This window comes from Hemiscyllium ocellatum, chromosome 11 (assembly GCF_020745735.1).
Source record: "Hemiscyllium ocellatum isolate sHemOce1 chromosome 11, sHemOce1.pat.X.cur, whole genome shotgun sequence".
Classification (NCBI taxonomy): Eukaryota; Metazoa; Chordata; class Chondrichthyes; order Orectolobiformes; family Hemiscylliidae; genus Hemiscyllium; species Hemiscyllium ocellatum.
In genome coordinates this window covers 63,422,492-63,446,259 of record NC_083411.1, presented here as the reverse complement: position 1 = coordinate 63,446,259, position 23,768 = coordinate 63,422,492, and the positions used below count along the sequence as shown (strand labels likewise).

General features: G+C 41.2%; 1 protein-coding gene across 1 annotated transcript in view; it reads right to left on the bottom strand.

The window, feature by feature from the left end:
• Positions 1–23,768, bottom strand: part of LOC132820038 (sodium- and chloride-dependent neutral and basic amino acid transporter B(0+)-like) — a 99,775-nt gene that overhangs the window by 10,600 nt on the left and 65,407 nt on the right. The window contains exons 12-18 of the mRNA XM_060831959.1: positions 9,356–9,481; positions 6,155–6,273; positions 5,731–5,830; positions 4,879–4,988; positions 3,788–3,958; positions 2,050–2,153; positions 1,347–1,454 (exon numbers count right to left, since the gene is read on the bottom strand). Of these exons, the coding sequence (XP_060687942.1) occupies positions 1,347–1,454; positions 2,050–2,153; positions 3,788–3,958; positions 4,879–4,988; positions 5,731–5,830; positions 6,155–6,273; positions 9,356–9,481 (838 nt within the window). The remainder of the gene's footprint in view (positions 1–1,346; positions 1,455–2,049; positions 2,154–3,787; positions 3,959–4,878; positions 4,989–5,730; positions 5,831–6,154; positions 6,274–9,355; positions 9,482–23,768) is intronic.

The window sequence follows — 23,768 nt, the reverse complement described above, 5'->3', positions numbered from 1 at the left end:
CACACACACAGACAAAAACCCACATGCATATATACACTTACACGTTTGTGGGGTGCATTTGTACTTGTAGAGTTACATTGCACTTTGCTCAAAAACTGCATGAATCCATGTAAGACTGTTAACTCACTTTTTAGATTAGAATCAGTCTAAACATTATGGCACAGACAGGGAACACAGGGGGCTAACACCTTCAACATCGTAACATCTTATCTGGCTGACACCAATTGTTACAATTAACTGAGAATGTAACTTCTAAAAAACGTTTTGTGACTTACATATGAAAGAAGTGAAACTATCATGGTCATTCTAACAGATGAGAGACTGAACAAACAAGCAAGGTAGTTTTCAATGTATAATTTCAGTTACATTACACTGTAAACTTTTGCTGATAATTCTGTCTTACAATTGTGTACTCCACAACCACCTGATAAAGGAGCGGCACTCCGAAAGCAAGTGCTTCAAATTAAACCCGTTGGACGAGAACCTGGTGTTGTGTGATTTTGAATTGAATTCAAACATGATTCACTATAGCAAGAGAGAGAATCAGCAGTTAACTTGAAAAGAATTGATGTCCACACAAAATTGGAGTCTGAAACAGTGAGGTCCACAAGAAATTTAGATCACAGTGAACAGAAAACAAATTGTCAGTTTAATACACAGGTTTTTTAAAATGTTCATTTGTGTTGATGGGTGTCACTGGCTGGCCAGCATGTATTGCCTGTTCCTAGATGCCTTTGAGAAGGTGGTGATGAGCTGCCTTGTTGATCCGCTGAAGTCCACCTACTGCGTTTTGACCCACAATGCCCTCAGGGAGGGAATTCCAAGATTTTGAACCAGTGACACGGAAGGAATGGCAATATATTTCCAAGTCAGGATGGTGAGTGGAGAATTTGAAGATGGTGGTGTTCCCACATGTCTGCTGCCCTTGTCCTTGGTAATGGTTGAGAGTTTGGAAGGTGCTGTCTGAGAATCCTTGGTGAATTCTACAGTGTATCTTGTATATAGTATGCACTGCCACTCCTGAGCCTTAGTGGTGCAGGGAGTAGGTGCTTTTGGGTATAGTGCCATACCACAGGAATAGATTGAGAACCCGAGGTTGAACCAGAGCCAAATGAAAAAATTGAGAGGCAAAAGCAGTCAGCTGGACAGGATCCAAACAGATTTAACCAGAAAACTAAAAATGTAGAGCAGACAGACTAAAAAAGTGAAACCGTATTTGGGACTCCCACTGAAACAACAATGGGAAGTACATTAGAATAGTGGTTGATTTTAGGACAATTGTTTACACACTGAAAATAAATTTTTACTTTAAAATTTCACATTTTGGGTGTTGCTAGAAGCTGTACCCCATAAGAAGCGTCTCTTGAATCAGGCCTTTTCCTGTATCTTTCCCCTCTGTGTTGTTCCAAGTACGGACCCCAATCTGGGGCTGATGCACAAGCTGCAGATATCTTCTGTGAAGCAAAAAGCAAAATGTTACATTTCTACTAAATTTTAACCAGGTACGTAACCTCTAACTGGGGCAATTGGAAACAAAATCCTGCTTGTAATGAATTAATCCTGATTTTAATGTAATGAGGAAATCACATTTGGAAGCCCAAGTGGCCCCATTGTTTCAGTGCTGGGCTTTGTCATGATGGCTTAATTCATCCCTGCTCCAGGATTCCTGACCAGTCCCGCAGTCTTAGTGACAGCTCCTGACTGCTCATGAAACGCTCTGTATTTAAAGGGACCTGAGCAGCAGTTGGAATGGCTGTGTCCTAGTTTCCTTGGGAAAGCAGAAGAACGATGACACAAAGATATGAGAAGGCTGCCTTCAAACTCCTGCCCCAACCCTCAATCCCACCCCTTACTGACTCATTTCCCAACACTCGAGGTGAAGGGAGGGATTGCTACCCATGGAGAGTGCAAGGGGCCAGCTGCCTTGTTGTGGTTGGAGTGTGCAGAAGCAGTGAGCAGCAGTAGGACACTCCTGAGAACATGGAGCCAGCCCCCAGGTGGTTTAATCTCCTAGAAAAGGACAGGAAAAGTAAATCACAAAGTACTTACAGGTGATAGTCCCAACTTTCTGTCCACCCCAGCATTCTCCTGCACAGCACTGTCAGAACAAATTCCTCTGCATCTCCACTCATCCATCCCTCTTCCAGCCTCGTCTGAACATTGTTACAATGGGTAGGGAAAGTTAATCAAATATTTAAAATGTAGTTTGTAAAACAATATCTCAGCAAACCAGTTGGGAAAACAGTTTGCATTGAATCTAAGACTTTGTGATCAGAAGAATTTAACTGTAACATTGTGGGATGGGAGCTTTAATGGAGGAATGACACCACTATCTTGAATTTCTCTATTTCATATTGTCAGCACTTTACTGGAGGACAGGGGTCTTAAATTCAAACAAATGGAAGATAATAGTAGATCAAAGGAGCACTACAAATTGATCTGTTGCTAAGAAGGCTGGTAGGCCGAAGGACTCAGAGGATGATAAGTCAGACAATTGGGAGTACAAGATTGGTCAGGAAATATAAAAGAAAACACAGAGGTAACCAGCAAGACACATGAAAATGACTGAAGTATTTCTCTAGATATGACAAACAGGAAATAATTATTGGAATTTAACATAGGTAAAATATAGACAGAGTCAAGAATCTCATTTCCTTCCTGATGAAGGGCTTTTGTCCAAAACGTTGATTTTCCTGCTCCTTGGATGCTGCCTGACCTTTCCGCCACCACTCTAATCTTGACTCTGATCTCTAACATTTGCAGTACTCACTTTCGCATTATAGAAAGAGACAAGTGTTACAATGGGCCATGAGGAAACAGCAAAGAGCTTAAACAAATATTTTGCATACTTTCACATAATAGAAAACATAAGAAACATTTCCAGATATGAGGAGGAACTAAGGGCTGAACTTTGCCACAAGTACGTGTACCTCAATGCTGGGCTAAACTCAGAAACAGAAAAAGGAGGCAACTATTCTGCTACTGGTGCTCGCCTTGGTGAGATGTGCAGCCATACAGCTACACCACAAACATGGCATTAGGTGAGAAGGCAGAATCTCCATGAACAATCAGAATGGGTACAGATTTGATTGAACCTGTGCTATTGGCTTTATTCTGTGCCATGTTCTGGTTGTCTAATCAATTGAGCTAACTGATGCATTCCTCCAACCCTAGAAATAAATAACTCATTTAAATTTGCAGGCAGTATGAAGGTCTTGTGTTACCTGAATGAAAGGAACAACGTGGGTTGGTCACACCTTGTTTGTTTTCAGCCCATTACAATATTATCCCGCCCAATTTGCAAACATTGACAATATTGAAATAATGGAATGAATATAGACTCAGCACACAAAAGCATAACAGATTACCCAGCATTCTCAAACTTTCTGCTAACTTGCTAAAGGAGCAGTATAAATCGGGAGACTAATTCATAAGAACAGAAGAACCAGGAATGGGTAATTCAGCTCCTCAAGCCTGCTCCATCATTCAATATGATCATGGCTGATCTCATCTCTGTCTCAACTCCACTTTCCTGCCCACTCCCCATCAACTTTAACACATTGCTGATTAAAAATCTGTCTATCGCCACCTTACATTTACTCAATATCTCAGCATCCACCACGCACTGAATTCCACAGATCTATGACCCTTTAATAAACGTAATTTCTCCTCATCTCTATTGTAAATCGTCTACCCCTTATCCTGAAACTATGACCCCTTGTTAGATTGCCCCACATGAGGAAATATCTCAGAATCCTCTTTAAAATTTATGAACATGTTTCCTTACCTGCCACAATGTGGAGCCCTCAGCTTGGACAACTCTCACTGCAGCCACAATGGGGATCCACATAATACAGAAGATGGTCATACACCAGCCCAGTGCTATTGCCCAGACAGGGTATTCAACAGGTCCATATGTTGGTGGGACAAAAGTTGTCAAGGACCAGAACAAGAAAACCTATTTAAAATGATTGCACAAAACAAAATCATAAGCACAATGAGATTGATTCTCTCACCTTGATTGTTGAACAATACTGAAAATAAAACGTTATAAAATTACATAAGAACATACAACTCAAAAATGAACCATTCAGCCCAACAGATTGATGCCCAGAAAGTGTTTAAGTTCCAAGCGATCTCCCACTGCTTTCCATCTAACTCTATCTGTACAAGCTTTCATCCTTTCTCTCTCATGTAACAGTCTAGCTTCCCTTTAAATATTTGCTATTTGCCTGAAATGCTTCTTGTGTTGGCACATTCCACATTCTATTTGTTCCTTGAAAACTCTCCTGAATTTCTTCCTTGCTTTATAAATGACTAACACGTGGCTGTGCCCCGTGTGTATACCACACATCCTAAGTTGTCTAAGATTGTAGAAAATGCAATGATCTCCAAGATATCACACCCTTTAGAAATGCAACATTTTGCTTATAAACTCCCCCTCGCCACTTGGAATTGCCTCTTACTACACAATGCCCTGATTAACAATTTGGCTATTCATCAAACAAACTGTCTTTATCCCATCATCACAGGCAGTAAGCATTCCTATCTGTGGAAGCTCCTTGACTACTTCCTGTAACTTCCCTCTATTCGTACTCAGTAACACATTCCACTCCCTGATTCTCTGCTTTCCTCTGAGTTGTGACTGACTCTGGAGAAAACTAACTATTCCTCCTAACTCCTCACACTACTACTGAGGTGGAGAGCCACAGTACAGATATGTTACTAAGATATGGAAATCTAGGAAGTCTTGTTGTCTTCAAATTTCAATCAATCCTAGTTCCAAAGCTCTGCCAATGCTTAAGTTTCTAATTGACATTTATTTGATATTTCAATCAATTAATCAATTTATTTAGAAATCATGTAACATCTCCTTACCACCATCAAACACGGAGTGATAAAAAACCAACAAACTCTCCACCACAGCCAGAAAAGCCAAGTCCTTTCCCCAATCATCATCTCAATGTCCTTGATGAATCGGTTTGTCCCTGTGAACAACAAGGAAGCAGAGAGACACCATCACTCATTCTGTCCTGTCTTTAGGGCAGCTTGTTTACTGTTGAAGTTCATCTTGTACAGGGTGGCACTGATGAACAGGTTAAACCAGAGAAGGGATTACGCAGGATTTCAAACTAGGGGAGTAACTTGTTCTCTGTCACCAGCCCAAATAAAATGTTTGTATACATCCTGAAGAGGTCTCTCTAAGAAAGGCTCGTGTTTCTGATCTATGCTGAGATGGACAGACCCTGTTATCAGAACGGGTGAGCCTCAAAGGGAGTCCTGTGCAGAGATGAAGAAAGGAAAATAGATTTCAGTAGATCCCAGGAAACATCACAAATACAAAAGCTGTTCTGATCTCCCACCTACTTTGATGACTGGGAGCTACTGAATGAGTTCTATAGTAAACAATAGTTTAACTTGGGGTGAACATTTTTGAACAGTTTCCCTATTAGGCACATACAAAACTGACCTGAACAACAACCAGCTGTAACATAGCAATATGAAGTATTGAAGTGTGGTAGCTGCAGGAAGCTCTGGAACTACTAAAGGACAGATTTTTGATAATTGAAGAGGATGCACTTTTAATTCCATTGTTTTCCCATGTGAAGAACTATTTAAATCATATCATTCAATTCATTTGTCTTGCAATTTCTGAAGTATCACGAAGACCTGTGTGTTGGCAATTTTATCTGAATTATTTTGTATTATTTTAGTTCTTTCCCAACTTACCATACAGCCAGCTTACACCCATGAGTTCCAGCAGTGTTACTATAATAGGGACCCATCCAGCACAGAAATAATCAATTAAATGTATCCAGTAAATTCCAGCCTGAAATTACAATAAGACATGAGCTCTTCAGAAAACCACAGCAGTCTCCTGCACAAAATAGGTGATTCCTGTGACATAAAAGTGGAGTGCTTCTATTCAGGTACAATCTGAACTTGGCTAGGATCTCAGGCTCTGTATTTAGTAACAGGAGATGGAACAGAGTCACTCAGTCCCACAACATCATTGCACTTTATCACACAAATGGTAAAATAACTGCTCCCAAATCACAGTCTTTCTTTATGTCTAAATATTTTGAAGCTTTTGACTTCCTAGTTATATCTAGCAATATATAAAAACTCAGAACAAATTATAAGAGCAACTTACCTGTGTTACACTCACAAGACCAAACAAATAAGACAACACACAAATGCCAATTGTCAGACAAAAGCGCTTTGATCGTAGATATTTTGGAAACCTGTCCAGCAGAACTGTTATGACTTTTTCTGCGAAAATGAAAATGGTTATATGCGATCAGTAATTAATTAATAACTTACACAGTTTTCACAGAAAACCAACCTGGAGATACCATAGCTCAGAAAATCACAGGGGCAGATGGAGTCACATTCCATTTTACCATGAGTCTGCTCTATCAATTATTGGAGAGTATTCAAACCTGAATATTGACCATTTGTGTTTAAACATGTTTGCTACAAGAACAGAGATTTTACTACGTAGGATCTGAATTCAATGAGAAACAATTGAAACATGGACAAATATGACCTGACTGGGGAAGCGAACATAAATTTATAATGGGCAAATTATGTCTAACAAAATTGATTTGAATGTTTTCCAAGAATTAACATGATAGACTAGAGAGTATAGATGGACTTCCAGAGTCATTTAATTGGATATGGTCAAGATTCCACCTAGAGAAATGTAAATATATGCTATATTTTGATGACAAACATCAAAACTTGATTAGCAAGAATAATACATAATTACTGCGGCTGGTTTGATGTGACTATATGGTTTCAACAAATATCTACACTGGGTTATGAATTTTTCACCAATTACTTAAATGAAGAAATGCAAAGCAATGTATTAAAGCTTGCTGACAACATTAAGTTATGATGTGAAGATCTCAGTGTTGGGCTAGGTGGACAAAGTTAAAAATCACACACCAGATTATTAGTAGAAGAGATTTATTTGCAAGTATTAACTTTCAGTGCACTGTTCCTTCATTAGGTAGCTGTGGAGCATGATCCTGTCCACACTACTGATGAAGGAGCAATGCTCCGAAAGCTAGTACAGTACTTCCAAATAAACCTTCCAAATAACCTGGTGTTGTGTGATTTTTAACATTGTTAGTTAGCACAGTAAGTTGTGCAGCAAGTTGAAGAGAGACATTATTAGAATAAGTGAGTGGGATAAAGAGGTAGGTTGAGCTCAATATGTCAAATTTCAATCATCCCCCTTGGACTGAAGATGTATTTATTCCAATAATCTTTAAATGGCAAGTAAAGTAAGAAGAGTGGACAAGAAGCAAGATTCAAGGGTGCAGACACAAAGCTCGAAAACATAATGATCAGATACAAAAAGTAATCTCAAAGTTTAATCAAATCTTATTTTTTATCTCAATGGGTTGAAATAGAAAGCAGTAGATGTTGTGCTACAGTTAGATTACAGTTGGAGGTTTGGGTTCAATTCTGAAAACTGCTCCTCTGGAAGGATTATATTAAACTTGAAGTCTAGAGAAAGTTCACCAGAATTATACTGGGAAAAAAAATGAATTTTATTAGAAAATTTCAAAACTGAGATTGGTAGACTTATATTAGACAAGGATATTATTACTGTGCTCCTGTATAAGAGTAGTGCAGTGAGGACAGCTGAGAGAGGATTAAAGAGAGAACAGAGAGAGAGCAATGTGGGAATGAGACTGAATATGACTGGGAGAAATCCTGAGAGAGAGCAGTGAGGAGGTTTCTTATCATGGATGGACATCTGAGATCTGTTACATGCTATTCCTGCCCCGTGTAGGATCTTTAGGACACTATATTTTGTCTTGGGGTGTAGAATGTAGTGTGTCTCCTGCTGCTCCGTTTCAAGCCTAGGATTCCTGGGTCTGTGTGAAAACTGGAGTCACTGTGGATGGTCAGGCAGGATGAGAGGTTTCTGGATTATACTTTGCAGAAGGTAATCATCCCACAGGCAGTGAGGGTGCAGTATAAAAGTCTGATACATCTGGAAAAGCAAGAAGAGACAGAAAAGGACAGAAAAGTCTTTGAGGATGTGCCACTCCGAAGCAAATGTTCCTTTAGAAAATGGTGGAGTGGGGAACTTTGCATGCTTCACTGAGAATCTGCACTCCCACATAAGGACTAATCTAAATTGTTGATACATTTGGGAAGGTGTCTGTCCATTATATGATGTTATAACAAATATTTTTACTTGTGATCTCTGTTGCCAATGGCTATTTGTACAAGGTAAAGATAAGACAAATTTCAATAGTTTTGATATGTTAGTAGTCTGGTTGATTGTTTTTTCTCATATTGTAGCATGACATTTTATGAAAAATATGAATGCATATTTGTATGCAGTTCCACACATGCAATTGTTTCTATGGAATTCATTGTTTCTGTTTAGAATGTGAAGTGAATGTGTGAGCATGGAAATGCAATGAATAAGCAAAGAGTATACGAGGGTCCATGGTGTATGGGTGTTGCTGATGTTTCAATATGTAGTGCTTGCAGGGCCACTAGAATTGAGTGGGTGGTTTGATTTGGCATGGCTAATATGAAGGGACATAGTGGGATTAATTTCAAATAGACTACTGGGACCACAGGTTCAGGCATGAGTTGAGATTGAATTGCCATGTTGCAACTGGAAAAGCAAGAAGTGAAATACAATCAAACAACTGGAACATATCCTAAAGACCAAAAGCTAATCTTTTAAAGGGTCTATCTCAACACTGGGCAGAACACACGGCCACCTCCAATCTATATCTGGGCACAACTGACCTGAATTCACCTCACACCAATCCATCCCAGGAGTGAAAACAATGTAATACTTGGCACTTCCTACTGAGGTGAGCGTGGCATGATTAGACATTTCCTGAAAAGAACTGTGTATCTTGTTAAAAAACTAACTATGCCATTGTAGGGTCCAAAAGGAAATTGAGTAAAGATGGGAAAAGGAAAAATAAGAAAGATACATGAAAAGCACAAGAAAATTCAGTTTGGATAGCTAAAAGCTGTTTTTATAAAGGAATAGAAGAACAGTTAACTGTACTGGCTTAGTGACTTGCTACAATTTTTATGAACTTTTTTGTTTTGGTAAATATATTCAAAAAATGTTTGCAATAAATTTTCAGGTTTACAAAAAACAAATTATTCTGTGAGTTTTTCTAAATGTTAGAGTGATTTAATCTGAATTTTAATGTTGCTGTTAAAAGCAGCCCCAGTCTTCATTAAGATGTTGAGAAGAACATTGATACACAAGGACATTGAACAGTCATCAAGAGTCGTTTATCAACTTCTTTTGTAATCCAAACCCACAAAGAGAATGATTTAAAAATGCCATTCTTACCTAAACTTGCAAACATAGTGTCGATTGCCAAAATGACCAGCATGAGGAAAAATAAAATGGACCATAAAGGTGCCCACGGCAACTGCGCAGCAATCTCCGGATACGCAATAAAAGCCAAACCAAAACCTAAATGGTGGATACATGTGACATGGTAAACTTATTTGTCCTGTAAAGAGAGGATAAATGTCCCTCTACTTCAACCAACAATATACCAGGAGACCATTCTCAAAAGAGAGACCATTGTGACATTTTTCCCTTTATTAATTCATCTTGGGATACCGTTGAGTAACACCATCAATTCAGTGCCAGATTTGAGCTGTAGAGACAGTTCCAAAATGTTAGCTTCAAAGTGTACATGTTTCAGGCCAAGGAGTGACAGAAGCAGTTTAGTTTAAGGAAATGTGAGGTGCTGCATTTTGGAAAGGCAAATCAGGGCAGGATTTATACACCTAATGGTAGGATCCTGGGGCATGTGGCTGAACAAACGAATTTTGGAGTGCAAGTTCATAGTTTCTTGAAAGTAGAGTCACAGGCAGATAGGATAGTGAAGAAGGCATTTGATATGCTTGCCTTTATTGAGTATAAGAGTTAGGAGGTCATTGGTTAGGCCATTTTTGGAATACTGTGTTCAATTCTGGTCTCCCTGCTATAGAAATGATCTTGTGAAACTTGAAAAATGTTCAGAAAAGATTTACAAGGATGTTGCCAGGGTTGGAGTGTTTGAGTTGGGGGCGGGGGAGAAGGGAGGGAGGGAGGTGGGAGGCTGAATATGCTGGAGCTATTTTCCCTGGAGTGTCAGAAGCTGAGAAGTGACCTGGTAAAGATGTATGAAATCATGAGGGGCATGAATAGGTTGAATAGCCAATGCCTTTTCCCCAAGTTGGAGGAGTTCAGAACTAGAGGGTATTGGTTTTAGGTGAGAGGGGAAAGATTTCAAAGGGACCACGGAGTTTTCCCACAGAATGTGATGTATGTACTGACTGAGCTGCTTGAGGAAGTAGTGGAGGCTGATACAATTACAACATTTAAAAAGCATTTAGATAGTTATATGAATAGGAAGGGTTTAGAGGGATGTGGGCCAAATGCTGGCAAATGGGCAAATAGATGAATTTAGGATATCTGGTTGACATGGATGAATTGAATCGAAGTGTCTATTTCAAAGCTGCACAGCTCTATGACTCTGTATGACTTTACAGTGATCAAATAATTGAGACTAACTATGAACTCAACAATTTTTTTGTGAGCAAGATTAAAATCTTGGACTCAATTTTAAATGCAGCTGAAGCATACTCAGGTCACCCGTTTCTGTTCATTGTGTAGCAGCCAGCTCAGTTATGTGGTGCTGTGTTACTCTCGATCACATTGGGCAGTCAGCATTATCCACCCTGTCCATCAACAGTTGCCTTGCTTGGAAGTGTTTAATTCTGCTTAGAGAGAGACCGCTCCTCAATGGTCAGGTTTATTATTACTGCACAAAGTGATATTTGAAAAGGCCATCCCCTCTGCATCAATTCCCAGTAATATTTTAACATTCCATAGAGAGTACAGGAGTTTAGAGAATGCACAGAATGTCTTGATGCATAGGAGACAAAATGTCCTGCCCACGTCGGTGACTGAAATACACTGAGAAAGCAGTGGGATAATCAGTACTTGGATTAATTCCCAGATTATGGTTCCAAAAATATGGATGTTGTGCAGGAAGATCTGACACAAATGTCCTAAGTGAGTCTACCTCCAAATAACATCTTTAAAAAATGTTGACTCATCAATTCCTCAAATCCCCACCCTTGTCAACAAGTTATACTTAACACCGATCAAGACTCAATGATAAAATCCATATATTTTACTCTTTCAGTCTCAGCTTGTTGGAAATCTTGCAGCTGACCAACTAATTTGGAGTTATTCAGACTGCTAACAAAATGCCTCACAAGTAAACTCCTGAAGCTCTTTCTTAAAGCATAGCCAGTTCCCCAAGTTAAAGACAGATTGGTCCAACACAACTTATTTTCCTTTCAAATTTCATGACTATCCTACAAGTACTCCAGAGATTACAATAGCTCATTCCATGCTTTGACTTTTTGTCACTTCAGGGATTTATATACTCATCCAGTAACTCCCTAATATGCAAACCCATTCCTGATACATTTTCATCCCTAACCCTCCATGTGGTGGTTTTCTTTAATCACCTCCATCCAGTAAGTGACCATTACTCAGTTGAAGCACCTTCTAAAATACTTGATTGTGACCAAAGGCGTCAAGTTACTGGTGTGTTTTTGTCAAACTTTGAAAACTCATGGTAATTTCACACAACCTCCATGTAAATCAACACCACAGTTATCAGGAACAGAGGAAAGTGGGAATGATATTTAAGAACTTCTGCACATTAGTCCCCATTTAATGAATAAATGTGTTACCAATGTCTTGAATGGTTACAACACACAACAAAGCCACACAGTCCATCATGTCTGTGCTGGCTTTCTGGAAGAGCAGTCCACCTTGGTCACACTACCTTGCCATTTACCCATAGGCATAGAAATTATTGGTCTTCTTGTAATGAGGTAATTCTCTTTTAAAAGCCATGGTTGAATCTTTCTCCACTCTTCTCTTAAGCAGTACCTTCCAGATTCTAAACACTCACTGCGTAGTGTAAATATATATATAAAAGGCTTACCGGTAGAATGGATTCTGACTGCGAGTGGGCGTGCCCTCGGCTTTCAGAGGTCTCGTGGTCCTCTGATGTGCGCGCAGAGGATGATCACGTGATGCTCCGAGATGTGGGGGCAGTCACGTGGTCTCCCTGTTTCGCGCTCCGGAAGAGTGCTAGGAGGTCACGTGATCAGCTGTTTCGCGCCCGGAAGTGTGCGAGTCTGCTGTTTCGCGCCCGAAAGGAGGCCGCGTGGTGCTCCTTTTCTGAGACAAAGGAGGGTCACGTGGGATCGGACATCCGGGAATGCGAGGAGGCGGGGAATGGAGTCAGAGCAACAGCCAATTAGAAGACAATCTCACTTGAGTGATGGTATGATGTTTTGTATGGTATAAAAGACTGGGTCAGGGGCAGGAATACGTCTTTGTTCTTTGTGAACTGACTTACTTCGTAGTTTGTCAGGGACAGAAAGGTTTAGACCCAGAGCTCTGTATACTTTATCCACTTACTGCTAGAATAAAACTAAAAGTGTAAGATTGAATATCTTCTCCTATTGCTTTATTTAAAGAGCTCGCAGGACTGGGCTCACACATAGAAGAAAATAAGTTGGTAGATTGAGCCAAAGTCCAACAATTGGCGACCCCGACGTGATACAGACGAAGTGCTGTAAAAGAGAGAAAAATAGAAACAACGGACACTGACGTCTGACGACAACAACAAACGGCGCTGCATAAAACAAAAGGTGAGCAGACACCTGTTTATCTCGAAGTTCTGCGATTGGAGATACTAAATTGATTGTTGTCATTAGACTGCAAGTGTCTTAGTAATAGTAAGTGGATAAAGTATTGATTTAATACGTACGGGTTTAAAGTCCCATGGGGTTAGAGTCCTCATAAAAGCACCAAGGTACGTAAGTGTGAGAAGGTTTAAAGTCCTTTGAGCAGGATCTCATAAACGCATCGCTCACAAGTGTTGATTTAATACGTACGGGTTTAAAGTCCCATGGGGTTACCGTCCTCATAAAAGCACCAAGGTACGTAAGTGTGAGAAGGTTTAAAGTCCTTTGAGCAGGATCTCATAAAAGCACCGCTCACAAGTGTTGATTTAATACGTACGGGTTTAAAGTCCCATGGGGTTACCGTCCTCATAAAAGCACCAAGGTACGTAAGTGTGAGAAGGTTTAAAGTCCTTTGAGCAGGATCTCATAAACGCATCGCTCACAAGTGTTGATTTAATACGTACGGGTTTAAAGTCCCATGGGGTTACCGTCCTCATAAAAGCACCAAGGTACGTAAGTGTGAGAAGGTTTAAAGTCCTTTGAGCAGGATCTCATAAAAGCACCGCTCACGAATTTTGGTTGATGATTGATGTGTTGTAAGTTTTAAAATTATATTGGGAATGTACGGAGGGTAGTAGAAAAGCCAGTGATGTCTCTGAGACAAAGATGGTGGTGTCTCAGTGAGGAAAGAGTAGGCAGTAGAAACTTAAAGGTGATAACAAAACTGCTGATTACTTTAACTGTAATAGTCAGTTGTTCGGGTGTATTTTATACAGATTGATTGGCAACCGGATTTGTTTTTGATTGGGTTGGTTGTTCAGCTATATTAAATATAAATTGATTGGTTATTGGGCAGGAGGATTTAAAAAAAACAGAAATACATAAAATGGTAGGGGAATTTGATAAAGAGTGTGAAGAAAACGCAGGATGTTCTTCTGATTTAATGTTGTCCGTAAAACAGCAGTGGGGTAAATTTAGAAGTCAGTTAATTAGTGGGCTTGCAAAGAACAAACAAAAAACAATAATGGAGAAATATGGTAAGATTTGGGAAGATTTATAAAAGCAGGGCAAAGTCCCTAAAGGTGAGGAGAGGAAGAAATTGTCACCGTTTTTGGGAAAAGCAGAAGAGAGCAGGTTAGATTATAAGTAGAAGAGCATGTGAAGGGAAAGAAAGGGTCGATATTGGTTAGAAGAAAGTGGACAAAAGAAGGCGAGGAGAAAGGAGAGAGGAGGAGTCAAGGAGTAGCTCAGATAGTGAAGACGATGAGTTCCGCCCAGGGGGCGGTCCAAACACATACCCTGTCACTTTAAAGGGTCATTTACCATGCATACTGAACAGGGCCCATTCAGGGTACAGCCTCTGTTTGAAAACAGTTATGATTTGCGACGGAGGGAGATATTGCGGCAGCCCATAAAATATCAGCACCAACTGCCTCTTGTTTATAAAGGCTCTTTTACGGGGGATGTGTATCAGCCCTTTACCTATATGGATATGAATTGTATTTTGGATAAAATGCCCCCACCCATGGAGGGAGGGGGACCCTGGATGACTAAATTTTGCCAATACAGACTAGGCTTCAAGTTGGCCATGGGCGATTGGAGAGCATTATTGGGCAAACAACTGAGTATGTGGGAGGTACAGCAGATTGAAGTGTCTGTGGGGACCACCTTAGTACCTGACTCGGACCCATTTGTGCAGCATGCCACCTGTGTGGGAAGGGCTAGGAGGGATAGATTCCCAACTCCACCGGGGGCGATGCACTCGCTCACCTTCACAATGAAGGAGGGTGAGGATATGCCTGCCTTTTTGGCTAGATGTAAAGTCACGTGGACAGATATTGCGGGAAGACATCCGGGGTCAGGTCAGCTACAGACCACGTTATTTAGGAATGCTGTTATGGCAGGGATACCTAAGGAAGTAAAAGAGGCAATGGAGAGTAATCCTGATATCCCAGGGCGTTCTACAGAACAGTGGGAAAAACATTTGATGCATCACATGAAGCGATATAGGACAAAACAGAATGAAGGTAAACAGAGCAATGAGTCAGCTCAAGTGTAGTTGCTGAAGTTACAGCTTGATGAGGCTAGACAAAAGGTTAATGAAACAAAGAAGGCCTCCCAAAAGACGACTAATCAGATGGTGCAGCAGCCGTCGCCACAAAACCAATCTGCCGAGTCTAGACCCGGCACCTGATTCGATGCCATACTACCCCCTTTATGGGGGCAGGCCAAGAGGTGTTCCAGGACGAATGCATGATAGAGGAAGGGGCTGTGGAGGAGTCAGAGGTTAGCCACCGAACACTTGTTTTGAATGTGGCCAACCTAGGCATTGGAGAAGAAAACTATCTCTTGCTGTGGGGGCCCCAGGAACGTCAGGGATTGATCCGAGGACAGTATGTCCCCTTAAATCAGCCTCCTAATCTGCCTTTGACATCGCTACTGATCACTGGACAGACTTTTTATCATCAGTATGTTTCATCACCTGCATACCCTATGAATTTGATGGGACGTGACTTGCTGGTGAGATGCGGGGTCTTGGTTCTGTGTGGACCAGACAGACTCATAGTGATCTTTCCAAATGGATACTCTGTTAATTGTTCTATGTCGATGATTCACTCTGGACCCCAAATGATATTATCACTAGACACACCACCAAGGGCAGTGGGCAGATATATACTGGGGACTCCTTGAATCTGAGGAAGGGTAGAATAATGGCATACAGTTTTTGTACAACCAATGGCGACCCTGGGCTCAGATGCTGCATCCCTATGCTCGTCCTGCAGAATCCCTTCATGTGACCCTATATTACGACAGATGACAATAAAATCTATCAGCATGCATTCTATCAACACCTAGAAGGACCTTAATGGGATATTTCCTAAAGTGCATTCTGTAAGGGATAGAAGGTGTTGTGGGTGTTGTGGAACTAACTCCGGAACAGTTGGAATGGCATGAGATGTCTGAAGAAGCTATACCGCATTTCACATTGGCAGTGCATGCTGAATATCAGGCCAAAGATCTGGGACTTACGTCCAAATGCTTGATAGAGCTAATTGATTGGGTTTGGACTCAGTTACCCGGCTTGCAATATTCACCCTCAGTTGAACCTTATAGACTTATGCACAGAACAACTGACAAGGTGTTGCTGGAACATAGGCAGATTGAAAGGTTTCATGGCAGGAAAAAAACAGACCATCCACAGGCTGCAGCGATGCTTGATACACTACTGGATGCCTTGTGGTCAGCAGGTTCGAGGAATGTTGGTTACTGCAAACAAGCCACGCCAATCACATTCGATTTAATAGACCACACTCTGATTTGGCAGAGACAATACCCACACAAACCAGAGGCTGAAGCCGGCATCGCCAACACAGTTGAAGGATTGGTAGCAGCAGGGGTGCTAGAAACCTCTCAGTCAGCCTGGAACACTCCTATCTTACCTGTAGAGAAGCAGAATACAGGCAAACATAGGATGGTGCATGATCTTAGACAGATCAACAGTGTTGTTTCTACTCCGATAGTTCCAGTCCCAAACCCCTATACTGCTGACCCCTGACCATAAGTGGTTCTTGTGCATTGTTCTGGCCAACGCGTTCTTCTGTTTGCCCCTAGCTGATCATTTAAGGGACATTTTTTCGTTCACCTATAAAGGCCAACAACTTCGTTATACAAGGGTTCCTCAAGGGTTCATTTTGTCGCCTGGGGTGTTTAATCAGGTACTGAAACAGCAGCTGAAGGATCTGATGCTCCCAGACGGGGTGGTATTGATCCAATATGTGGATGACATTCTTTTGGCGGCACCCCACCATGTTACTTGTTTGGCAGTTACAAAGTCGTTGCTGTTACTCTTGTATAACGCCGGTTTTAAAGTTTCACGGGCTAAATTACAATGCTGCTGACGGACGGTGTCTTTTTTGGGTAGAGTTATTTCCGGTAAGGGAACAGGTGTGTCTCCATCCCATAGATCCTCTATCCTGCATCATGCCAAACCAGTCACTGTAAAAGACATGCTCTCATTTCTTGGGTTGGCAGGATACAGGAGACAATTTGTTCCCTTATATGGGGAGCATACTTTCCCTCTAAGGGCCATGGTAAATGAGCAAGGCATGAGAAATTTGTTGGCCCATTTGCAGTGGACCACGGAGGCAGACGAAAGTTTTATATCTCTTAAACAGGCCCGAACGCGGGCTGCTGATTTAGCGGTCCTGGATTACAAAGAGACATTTTTTCCTCTATTTCTGAAAAAGCACACACAATAAATGGTGTTCTTTTTCAGAAAAAAGGGGGAGGCAGGCAGGTGCTGATGTATGTAAGTGTTACCCTTGACCCAATAGAGGACAGATACCTGCCATGTACAAGACATGCAGCAGGGGTAGTAAAGATTCTTCAAAAGGTAGTACATATAGTCATGGGACATTCACTAACAGTATTGACGACACATAATATAGTGGCCTATGTGAACTCAACAGCCTTTACAATGATGTCACTGCGGCAGATCAGGTTAGAGAAAATCCTGAGTGCATCACATATAATTTTTACACATTAACATTAACAAGGAATTAACATGGCTGATAACATGGGAGGAGAGCCACATGTGTCAGGAAAGGGCACAGAGAGACGCCAAAGTTAGGCCAGATTTATAGGCAATTCCATTAGTAGACCCAGAAGAAGTGCTGTTCACAGATGGTTGTTATTACAGACATCCAACTGAAGGACTTAAAGCAATCTATGCAGTGGTGCGACAGACAAGTGAGGGATTTGAAGAAGTGTTGATAGGAAAAGTGACAGGCAAAGCATCAGCCCAATTGGCTGAACTACAGGCAATGATTGAAAATTATATCAGAAAATGTAAAACGTGTTCAGAATATAATGTAAAAGCAACAGTGAAACCACAAGAAGGAAAATTTCCTCTCCCAAGAATGCCAGGTCAGGAAATAGTGATTGACTATACTGACATGGTAGAGAGAGTAAACGGATGCAGGTACCTTTTGGTAGCAGTGGATGCATACACTGGTTGGCCAGAAGTGATACCTGTGAAAAAGGAAGATGCAAAGACAGTGATCAAATTTTTGATAAACCAATATATTCCAACGCATGGGTTTCCAAAGAAAGTCAGGTCAGATAATGGCACACATTTTAAGAATAAAGACCTGCAAGAACTAGAAGCAGCTTTAGGATTGAAACACGCGCTTGGAACGGTGTACCATCCTCAGTCACAGAGAAAAGTGGAGAGAATGAACCAGTCCATAAAGGGGAAAATAGGAAAAGTGTGTGCACAAACGAAGTTAAGCTGGGTGGATGCCCTACCTTTAGCCTTAATGTCCATTAAAAGCTCACTAAACTCTATTACAGGGTTTACCCCGTACGAGCTAACCACAGGGCAGCAGTTCCCGGGACCAGGAGCTGGAGTACAGATGTTAGAGGGAAGAGCCTCTATAAGGTACAAACCTTATTATGACCAACTAACAGCTTTGGTCTCAGCTTTTTCTAAACAGGTTGGATCGGAAAAGGGGGACCTACAGAGCCAGGCACCATCCACCACAGAGTGGGTCCTGCTGAAGGTGATCAAACGGAAGTGGTCGGAGCCACAGTAGACAGCACCTACAAGGTGGCGGAAAGGACATCTCATGCGGTTCGACTACAAGGGAAAGGAGACACTTGGTACCATTGGAGCCAGTGTGCAGCCACGGAACCGCCAACGAGAACTCTAGAACAAATAAGAACAGAAAAAGAGTAGAAGGGTCTTAGACTTACAGTGTGGAAACAGGCCCTTCGGCCCAACAAGTCCACACCGACCCGCCGAAGCGCAACCCACCCATACCCCTACATTTACCCCTTACCTAACACTATGGGCAATTTAGCATGGCCAATTCACCTGACCCGCACATCTTTGGACTGTGGGAGGAAACCGGAGCACCCGGAGGAAACCCACGCAGACACGGGGAGAACGTGCAAACTCCACACAGTCAGTCGCCTGAGTCGGGAATTGAACCCGGGTCTACAGGCGCTGTGAGGCAGCAGTGCTAACCACTGTGCCACCGTGCCGCCCTGTCTAAAACTGTTAATTTTTGTGTAACGAATATCATGTTTATTTTAGTAACTAGCCCACATTATCCTAGGCTGTGAAGGTTGGGATTTTTACTATTTTATGTATAAGTGTTATGATACTGTTAATAAGGGCATCGACCGCGAGGTACAGTGTCCCAGGAATAAGAGATTAACAGGACAAGAGATGGACAAATGTTAAGGGAGCCAGGTACACATTAGACATGATAAAAAGTGTGATACAATATACCAGTTTGACTTATGTCAAGTAATTGACTGTGGCCAAAATACAGGGAACTGGAGGGAGTATGATGTATATCTTTGTATCTACACTATTTACTATGACCCATGCCCGTCGTGGGATAATGTAGTAACATGGATTGGGGTACAATGGACACCTAAGAAGTCGTCACCCTCGGATAATAGATGGGAGGTTAGAGACCATGTGAGCCTGACAAAGGGGCAACTTGATCATTTCTCAGAGCTAAAAAATCCACTCTTGTTAACCCTGACAAGATTCGACATTAATCCTGGTTCTGAAAAGGTACAGATTTATTGTGGAATTGATGACAGAAGCTTTTATTTTGTAACAGAGGTTCCCCGCAGCGTACCTGATGAATATAAGTTGGTAGAACAGGTAGCAACAGGACTTGAGAATCTCCCAATTATTAGTGCTTTATTCCCAGTTACGCCGAATAAAAACGTTGATCGAATTAATTATGTACATTACAATGTACTCAGGCTAGCCAATAGAACTAGAGACACGGTGGCGGGACTCTCTGAACAACTGGCAGTGACCTCATTGATGACAGTACAAAATAGAATGGCCTTAGATATGTTGCTGGCAGAAAAAGGGGGGAGTGTGCTCTGTTTGGAGATCAATGTTGTACGTTCATCCCCAACAATACAGCACCTGATGGCTCGGTAACCAGAGCCCTGGATGGACTAAGAACTTTGTCTGAAGAAATGCAAGAACATTCAGGTATTGACAACCTCTAGGAGGTATTTTCGATTCCTAGGTAGGGAAATGGAAAGGATTAATTGTGTCTGTGTTTATGTCCCTCGTTGGTATGATCATTGTGTTCGTGTTGTGTGGATGTTGTTGTATCCCCTGTGTCAGATCTTTGTTGAACAGGGTAATTATTACAGCAATTGAAGGGAAGGTGCCCCCGCCCTACCAGATGTCACAGATGGAGGCGGAAACCATGGCTCTGGCAAGAGGGGAGGTCTATGCATCGAAGAGCGAATGTGATGCATAAAACCGGTTTGTTGGTCTCATTTTCATGAGACCAAAAGGGGGAGTTGTAAATATATATATATATATATATATATATAAATAAAAGGCTTACCGGTAGAATGGATTCTGACTGCGAGTGGGCGTGTTCTTGGCGTTCGGAGGTCACGTGGTCCTCTGATGCGTGCGCAGAGGATGATCACGTGATGCTCCGAGACGAGGGGGCGGTCACGTGGTCTCCCTGTTTCGCGCTCCGGAAGAGTGCCGGGAGGTCACGTGATCGGCCGTTTCGCGCCCCAGAAGTGTGCGAGTCTGCTGTTTCGTGCCCGAAAGGAGGCCGCGTGGTGCTCCTTTTCTGAGACAAAGGAGGGTCACGTGGGATCGGACATCCGGGAATGTGAGAAGGCGGGGAATGCAGTCAGAGCAACAGCCAATTAGAAGACAATCTCACTTGAGTGATGGAATGATGTTTTGTATGGTATAAAAGACTGGGTCGGGGCAGGAATACGTCTTTGTTCTTTGTGAACTGACTTACTTAGTAGTTTGTCAGGGACAGAAAGGTTTAGACCCAGAGCTCTGTATACTTTATCCACTTACTGCTAGAATAAAACCAAAAGTGTAAGATTGAAGATCTTCTCCTATTGCTTTATTTAAAGAGCACGCAGGACTGGGCTCACACATAGAAGAAAATAAATTGGTAGATTGAGCCAAAGTCCAACGGTAGATACATTTTCCTTATGCCACCACTGCCTCTTTTGTCAATTGCTGTCTATCGATGTCCTCTGTTCTTCATCAATAAGAACACTTTCTCACTATCCATTCTGTCCAAACTTCTCATGATTTGGAATATAATGATCAAGTATTCTGTTAATCTTCTCTTCCCCAAGGAGAACAGGCTGGAGTTCTGCAATCGATCTAATTTACTCAAGTTCCTTCCCCCTAGAATCAATTCCTGTGAATTTTATCGCTATGCTCTCTAATGCCTTCACATCTTCTGATAATGCTTCATAAAGTCTTTCCAAATGTCCAGTTGTGACCATAACAGTTTTCCATTCGGAAAGCCCAGAGCCTATTTACTTTTTGCAACCACCATCTCAACCTGCCCTTCTAGCTTCAAAATATGCATATTTAACATTCAGGTCCCTCTGGTTTTGAGACAGTCGTTGCCTGGCACTTGTTTGGTGTAAATGTTAGTTAAACATATCAGGCCAAGCCTGAATAGAATCAAGGTCACACTGCATATGAATTGAGACTGAGGAGTCACAAATAGAGCTCAAATTCTGTGATCAACAGTAGATGCTCCACTCTTGACCTTAGATGGAGGGAAGGTCATGGATGCAGCATCTGTGAAGATGGCTCATATTACAAATTTCTGCAGCTAGGACACAGGCTGGTTCCAAGACTGCTACAACCTACATTCAAGGCCATCATGGAAACTAGCATTAAGGAAACATGTAAAGACTAATAGGTTGGAGAAGTGAGTAACCTTTTATTTTCCTGCTGTCTAAAATGTTTCGTCTGTAATAAAGTTGGTGAGATACCATGACTATATGCTGGGCAATGTACTGTATAGTATAAAAGTGGAACAACTTCCCTTCAAACTTTATAATTCACCTGTGAAACTTGTAACTCCTATCACCATATTGGGAGCCTAGAGAGCCAGAGCTATCACACTGAGCTTAGGAACTAAACTGCACTAATTGTTTGTATTGATGTAATTTGAATATCATATCATAGTAACATTTATCAATGTTGTTTCAAAACATTTATGCCTGAAGCATTCAATGGCTATTGTTGCTGTACTAACAAATCATTGTTGCAACTTTGACCAAAAGAACTCAGTTAACCTGAGACCTACACAATATCCACCTAAAAACCACTCTAGCGCACAACTCAAAACTAAATTATATCCCCTCAAACAGAAGTTCACTTAACTAACTTAAAATTTTCTTATAAGACGTCACAATATTTAATGGAACTTAAAACCTCTTCAGGCCCAATCTCCTCTAATTTGTGAAGGTCAGTTTAGTTTATTCTGCAATTATAATTATCGGATCCAGACTTTGCCAACAGAATAGAGGGATTGTGGTTAGGTGAAATAGGAACATGTGAAAAAGGTGCAGGAGTCATCCATTCTGCCTTGTGACCCATCATTGCCATTCAAGATGATCATGCCTGACCTGCCTGTTATCTCAATCCACATTCCTGCACAACCCTGATAACCTTTTCATTCATTACTTAACAAGAATCTATTGAACTTGATCTTACGAAGTATGCAAAGACATTGTCTCCACCACGAATTCATGAAGAGAGTTCCAAAGACTCTCCATCTTTTGTGAGAACGACAAAAATACTCACATATTTTAAATGGGCACGGCTCATTTCTGAGACATAGTTCTAATTTCTTCCATGAAGACCCATCGGGATCGTAAATGGTCAGTCCAGCAGATAAAAGCCGAGCCTGTCCAATTGGTTTCATACACATTCCCAGTATTAGACTGATAAGATTAGTCAACACTGCTTCCAATGCATTTACCTCCTCCTTAAATAAGTTGCTTGTACACAGGCAGTCTCACTAATGCCCTGCATAACTGAACTAGAACCTCGCTCCTTTTGTATTCAATACCTCCCACAATAAACTATAATATTCTATTAGCTTTGCCAACTACACGCTAAGTCTGCATATTAACTATTTTTGTGATTCATGCAGTAAGGTACCCCTGCATTTTAGAGCTCAGAACTCCTTCACCAATTGGATAAGATTTTTTTTTTGCATTCTTCCTGCCAAAATGAACAATCTTATATGTTCCTACATTTGTCACATCTTTGTCAACTTACTGATCCCATCTTTGTCTTTTTCTAGCCTCCTTAAGTTTCCTTCTTAACTTGTTTTCCTATTTATTGTGATAATACAATGGAATGAAGAGGTGTATTTTGTCCTTTTTTATAAAATGAAGAAAGGTTGAGACAGCGATACCTAACAGGTTGCTCAAAGCTAATAAAATGAACAGCTTGTGAGGTTGTGGGTGTTTTTTTTCAAGGTGAAACAATAGAAGCTGCCTGAAAGGGTAGGGTCAAGCTCCCACAGAACCAGGATTTTTAGTTTTAGCTTCTCAGGGACAGTTGCTGGGCTCTTGAACCTGGATATGGAAGCTGTTTTGTCTCTCGCTGTTAAAGATAAAATCTGGTGGGTTGGGGGTGTTCTCTTCCTGCTGCTAGAATTGCATTAAAGTCCATTTATTTACTGAATTTACCATTGCCAAGGGTCTCTTTATGGAATCTTACTACATGGGAACAGTTTCTGTTTAGTAATAAAATAATCTATTATTCTGTTAAGTTTCCAACAGAGTTACCCCAATTTCTTCTTTTATTGTTGTATTTTGATTATAGTTAAAATAATGTGTGTTCTGCTTCAAGACCCGTAGTTTGACCATTCAAACTGCATCCGGAAGGCAATGCCTGGTAACTGCCTTTAATAATACGAAAAAAAAGGGTGTAGGCTATCTTCGTCATATTTTGTCGGGATTTGGTCTGGCCCATAACAAATTGGATTGCCTGTCAGGATCAAAATCTCTAATGGTGTTTACAATTATTGGACTTAAAGATAATTTTTGAATTCAGTTAGTTTAAATAGGGTGTGCCTTGTATAATGATAGCTCTTTCAGTCACTAAAAGTTTCCAGGCAATGGAATAAGTTACTTTGGGAGTTTTA